Source organism: Tenrec ecaudatus, chromosome 5 (genome assembly GCF_050624435.1).
Source record: "Tenrec ecaudatus isolate mTenEca1 chromosome 5, mTenEca1.hap1, whole genome shotgun sequence".
NCBI classification, from domain to species: domain Eukaryota; kingdom Metazoa; phylum Chordata; class Mammalia; order Afrosoricida; family Tenrecidae; genus Tenrec; species Tenrec ecaudatus.
The window spans coordinates 19,215,333-19,221,332 of NC_134534.1; the positions used below are offsets into that span (position 1 = coordinate 19,215,333).

The following is a 6,000-nucleotide window of genomic DNA, read 5'->3' on the forward strand; positions in this document are numbered from 1 at the left end:
CTTCCATATGGGGCAGCATAGAAGGGCATCATGGCTAGTAGAGGGTGAGCAGAAAAAGGGAGAAGAACACCGTCATCCAGATGGACTGATCAATGGACTCAAACACAGCAATGACTGTGAGGATGGGTGCAGGACCAGATAGTATTTCTCTGTGTTATAGACATAACACTATGAATTGAAAGCTACCCAGCGGCATGTAACACCAACAGTAGTTTATAAATATTTTTCATTGTAAATACTTTCAGAAGTAGTCCATTAAAAACAAACATGAGGGAGAGTTAAATTACTGTCATGAGAAGATTTTGGTATAAGATTCTTATATATAAAACATGAAAAGTATATAACTATTTGCACTCATAGTAGGAAACATCACCAAGATGAATTATTTACCTATGGCTCATCATCTCCAAACTAGGAATATTCTGAAATTTGCTTGATCATTCATTGTTCTATATCAAGAATAATTCTACAAATATATATATATATGGGATAAAATGCCTATCCCATCTTGTATACTAACAATGAGCATTATTGAATTAATGATAAATAACATTGTATTTTTCTGGCCAGTCAAAAATCATAAGCAGTTTACAAGTTCTAGTATTTTGTATTCCACAAATCAAATGTCTGTTTTGCAACAGCTTTATTTAGATATAATCAAGGGCTTCAATCTGGTCCATTTAGGCTCAACCCATGCTGAGAATGAACATTTCTATCCCAGATATACTGACTTAGAAATCTTCAGTGATATTTAGAGGTGAAAATGTAAATTCTCAGCAGGAGGTCGAACCAAAATAAACTAATTTGGATATCAATTATATGCCATGCATTTCAATCATGTAACATCCACAGAGATGTGCAATATAATCACAGAATCATGCAATCATCACCACCAATTTTAGAAACATTATCCCATAAAGCCCCAAACACTGCTATTCAGTCCATTCTACTCACAGAGGCCCTCGTGGACAGGAGAGAACTGCCCTGTGGATAACTCTTTATGGACGTAGAAAGCCTCGTCTTTCTCCCTCAGAGAGGCCGGTGGTTTCAAACTGCAAACCTTGTGGTTAGCAGCCCAACTCGTAACCGACTATGTCACCAGGGCCCCTATACTATCGCATAGCCAATTTGCTTCTCTCCCAGCCCTTGAGCTTATTGTGGTTAAGTCATTCCAACTCTTAGCAACCCCACAGGACAGAGCAAACTGCCCTACAGGGTTTCTTTCCAAGGCTGGAAGTGTTTATGGAAGCAAACTACCTCATCTTTTTCCTGAGGAGCAGCTGGTGGGCTTGAACCACTGACTTTTTCAGTTAGGAGCCAGCTGCTTCATCTACTGTGCCCCAGGGCTCCTCCCCTAGCCCTAAGGATCCACTAATATATTTCCTATCTGTCTGAAGTTATCGACTCAACAATGTTTACAAATGGAAGCATGCAAAAATCATGCTTTGTGACAGACACGTGACTTTCATCTGTCTTCCAGGTTCACCTCTGCTGCTGCATAGATCACCATTTTATTCATGGCATACTATTGTGCGGCTATTTCACCTTTTGTTTATTCCCTCATCAGCGGATGGAAATGTGTGTTGTTTCCACTTTGGGCTACTGGGCTTGATGGAGCCAGGAAACATTGTGCACATTTTCATTTCTCTTCGATGTAAACCTAGGAGTGGACTTTCTGGGCTGACAGATGGTTTTCCACAGGGCTATGAAATAGGATCCAAATGCATTTTTAATATGCAAAAACATGAAAATATATTGGGCAAGAATGTCAAACCCCTTCTAGCAAAGGGAAAGCATGAAGGCGATTCAGAAAACTTTGGGCTGAAAAGGAAGCAAGGGGATATTAGTTTTACTCCACGCCTGGTCCTTGTGCAACCAATTGCCTTTACAAAAGTGTCAGGATCCTGGAGTCAGCCCACAAATTCACATCTTGAGTTTATAACAATCACATTGTCATTAGATGCCGGAGAGTCCATTTTGACGCATCGGGGCCCCATGTGACATGGAAGTGCCCACAGGGTTTTCTGTGGTGATTCCCATAAGAACAGATCCGCAGCTGGTCTCCCGTGGAGCTGCTGGCTGGATTCAAACTGCCGGATCTCTGTTAGTAGTTGGGAACTCAGCCAGTGCACCAACCGGGCTTCCTATAGCATTCCTGACAACAATTAGCCATGAGTTTTTGACTTGTTTTTTCTCAAAAGTTATTGGTAGAGGTTCACAAATACTGCTTGTTATAAATAGTAAGAAAATCAGTGAGCATAAAAACTACCTACAGACAACTATGATTCATAGCCTCACTGTGATTGATTGGGTCATACTGACAGTTCTGACCTAAGTGCATTAGCAAATCAGCATAGAGTCTTAGCCTTGGGGTGTAAGGATACTGGAAGCTGGGCTTATAAAGTAAGTTTCTGTGGGTATAACTAACTACTCGCGGCCATCAAGTCAATTTTGATTCCCGGTGACCACATAGGATAGAGGAGCACTGCAGCTTTGGGTTTCTGAGGCTATAAATCTCCACTGGAGCAGAAAGCCTCATCTTTCTCCAGAGCATCAGTTACGGGGTTGGAACTGCTGGGCTGTGTCTAGTAGCCCTACCCTATGCCACCATGGCTCTTTAGAACTAACTACAGGGATACTTTAAAAGGAAAAACACATTTCTGCAAAAAAAAGTTCCTTATTTTGGTGACATTCCCCCTTGTCAGTGTCACCCTCCCCAACCTCCTATTGCCACCATTGATGTTGACACAAAGTGAAGAATGTTTTGCTGTGTATATTTACACTAAATATACAGTTAAATTTAAGTGTTTGAGATTCCATCAGAAAAGCTTTATTATTTTTTCTATTAGAGAATATTTTTGGTGAAGAGAAGGTTTTTAAATTTTCTTATTCCTTTTAAAACGGATCAGTCTTAAAAAAAAATCAACAAGGAACCGAAATACGCAAGTTGTCCTTTCTAACATTAAACTCATTTAATCCTGACTTCTAATTTTTACTTCCTCCATCTAAGTGGAGCAAGCAGGGGGGGTTGAAATCATCCGGGGGGGGGGCCTTCACAGAGCCTTTCCAAGTTTCTCACCCCTCCAGGTCCTGAAGCACATTTAGAAAGCAGAATGTGCCTGGCAATTGGGGCCAATAATTCGAACGGGGCAGGCGCGCTGTCCTTCCAGCCAGGAATGTCGCCCCTGTGCAAACAGAAGCCCAAACTCGGCCAGGGCAGGTTTTGTTGTTGTTGTTGTTGTTGTTGGGTTTTTTTTTTCTCTCCCCTTGCCCAACCAAGGTGATTTATGAGCACACGACGAGCAGCTGCGGAACCGGTCAGACCAACCCCCGGAGCAAAACCCCAAGAAGTGAGAAAGGATGGAAACGATGAGCGGGAGTCCGGCCACCTCTGCCTGTGCCCCGTTCCCAGAGCCCTAGTAAGTCCCAAGGCCAGCGGACTGCGCTGCCCCAAACCTGCGCGCCGGCGAACTTGGCCCCGCGGCGGGGCGGTCCGAGGAGGAGCTTCCCCGCCCCCTTGCGGACCCAAATTACGATGGATGACGCTGTGCCAAGTAAGTCACAGGGCCGATACTGCAGAATCGTTCTCTCGGCCGGCGTCCCTGCAACAACTGTTCTAGGGAGGGCAGAGCCATGCCCATTTTACAGATGGAAGAGCCGAGGTCAGCCGGGCTGGCACACAGCAAACCCCAGCGAGGGCGGTCCTCGGGCTGGTTCCTTTCGGCCACGGGTAAAGAGGCCGCTCCGGGCGCCACACTGGCCCGTCCAGAAGCCAGCTGTCACCCCGAGGCCGGCCGGTGCCCAGACTGGCAAGCGGGCGCGCACGCGGCGCTGGGGCGCAGTGGCCGCGGCAGGGCAGAGGCGCCGCGCGCACAGACAGCGGGCACCGCTCTCCACTCCGCGGAGCGCCCGGCTGCAGCAGCGGGGCCACGGGGCCGCACCAGCCAGCTACGCGGCCGCCCCGGAGCCTCGCGCCAGGCGCAGCGCGCGCGTGCGGGACAGCCGTGGGCACGGGCTGGCAGTGCCACCGCGAGCCCACCGGCTCTGCCCTCGCCTTACCGTAGTTGCTCCCCGGTGACCAGGACCTCAGCCATGCGCTCCAGTTCCCTTTGCTGCGGGCCGCCACTGCCGCTGGTGCTGTGGTCGCCAGCACCGCTGCCGCCCTCCTCCATGGTCGGGGCAGCGCCGGAGCCACGGTCACTGCTGTCCGCCCGCCGCGGGTTCGGGCGATCGGCTCAGCCTGCCCTCTGGGCGGCCTCCCTCGCCATCTTTGTTAGGGGCAGAGCCGTCGCTGCGCTGCGATTGGCTAACGAGGGAATCCCTGGGGCTGTCCGAGTCTCCTGGCACCCGGGGCGCTAGTTTCAGGGCGTGACCACCACGGGAGGCTCGCGTGGAGGAGGGGCGGGGCCAAGGGAGGTAAATATAAACATCTGGGCGGGGCTCCAGCTCAGAGACGCTGGTGTCTGTGCAAGCGGCGTTAGGGGTGCTGTGCGCCCTTGCCCTCGAAGCTTGTGCTTTGGGGTCCTGGGGACAGGCCAGGAGGTTATTAGACAGCATAAAGGCAACTGTCTTATACCTCCCATGACCAGATTGCCAGAGAGAAAATAGTCGCGAGGTAGGCTGACGGTGGCCAATTGAGAAGATTGAGAAGGCAAGTGTTGTTGCAGCTCATGGAGAAATTGAAGACTGTTCACCAGTGAGAGAGCCTAACTAACTTTACGGTGTGATCAATAAAGAAGGCCTGTCTGAGGTGTCCGCCGGGGGAAGGGAGTTTAATATCCTCAAGAGGGCAACAAGATAATGAAAGAAACAAGGCGTGCCGTTGAGAGGTTTGGGTTTGATAAGTTCTTGTTAGGTGTCATCGAGTGGGTGCTGATACACAGGGACTTTACCCGACACAACGAAACACCGCGGGGTGCTGCGTCATCCTCACAATTGTTCTTATGTCTGAGCCCACTGTTACAGTCACTGTCAATCCCTCTTGTTGAGGTCTTCCTGGCTTCCCCCTGCCCCTCCGCTTTACCAAGCATGATCCCGATCTGATCTGTAATCACCCCACACACACCCCTAATTCAGAACAGAAGGTTTGAAATGAATAAGAATCTCGCAAAAGAAGGACGCTATCTTGACATCAAGCACCATCCGGGAATCAGCTCCTCTCCTCTAGGTAGCTCCCTAAAGTGCTTCCTCCTCCACTGTCAATTGCAAAATTGAAATAATCACGGCCAACACCCACATCTGCTGCATTACAAATGCTTCAGATAACTGGTTGCCTCGTTTCCATTCTCTCAAATAAAACCAAAGGAAACTATCGCCACCAACTCAGTGGCGACTCAGCAGCAATCCTGCCCAATCTTCCCAGGAGCAGACAGCCTCCTCTCCGAGCACCCACTGGATCCTTCCGTAAAGCCCTCCCTCCACAAACCAAGCGCTTCAGAATGGAAGCTGCAGGTTTTCTATAAACCCTAAAGCGCCACGGCGGCCTGGTGCAATGGTCTCCCTCATCCAGATTGGGGGGTCTTTTGTCCCCTACAACAACTCTATTGCCAAGTACGTATGTACTGGGATTTACAGAATAAGAATAAAAAGGAGAAAAATCTTGTGTATATATTAAAGCAATTTTCAGTCCCAGGGTTTTTTGGTTTTGTTTTGTTTTGGTTTTCTGATGCTCTTACACAATCCATACATCAATTGTATCAAGCACATTTGTGCACATGTTGCCATCATCATTTTCAAAGCATTTTCTTCTTGCTTGAGCCCTTGGTATCACCTCCTGTTTTATCCCTCCCTCTCCACCCTCCCACCTTTGTGAACCCTTGTTAAATTATAAATTATTGCTATTTTCATATCTTACACCATTCACTGTCTCCCTTCACCCACATTTCTGTTGGTCCTCCCTCTCAAGGATATTGATCATTGCGATCAGTTATGCCTACTGTCCTGCAGGCTTATTTGATTTTATTGTTCTATTTGTTGGGCCTTGGTTTTGTCAAGCAGATT

At 48.2% G+C, this 6,000-nt stretch overlaps 1 protein-coding gene across 1 annotated transcript in view; it reads right to left on the reverse strand.

Annotated features, from left to right (window-relative positions):
- Positions 1-4,303, reverse strand: part of DEPTOR (DEP domain containing MTOR interacting protein) — a 137,592-nt gene extending 133,289 nt beyond the window's left edge. The window contains exon 1 of the mRNA XM_075549325.1: positions 4,060-4,303. Within this exon, the coding sequence (XP_075405440.1) occupies positions 4,060-4,172 (113 nt within the window). The 5' untranslated portion in view covers positions 4,173-4,303. The remainder of the gene's footprint in view (positions 1-4,059) is intronic.
- Positions 4,304-6,000: the final 1,697 nt, after the last annotated feature.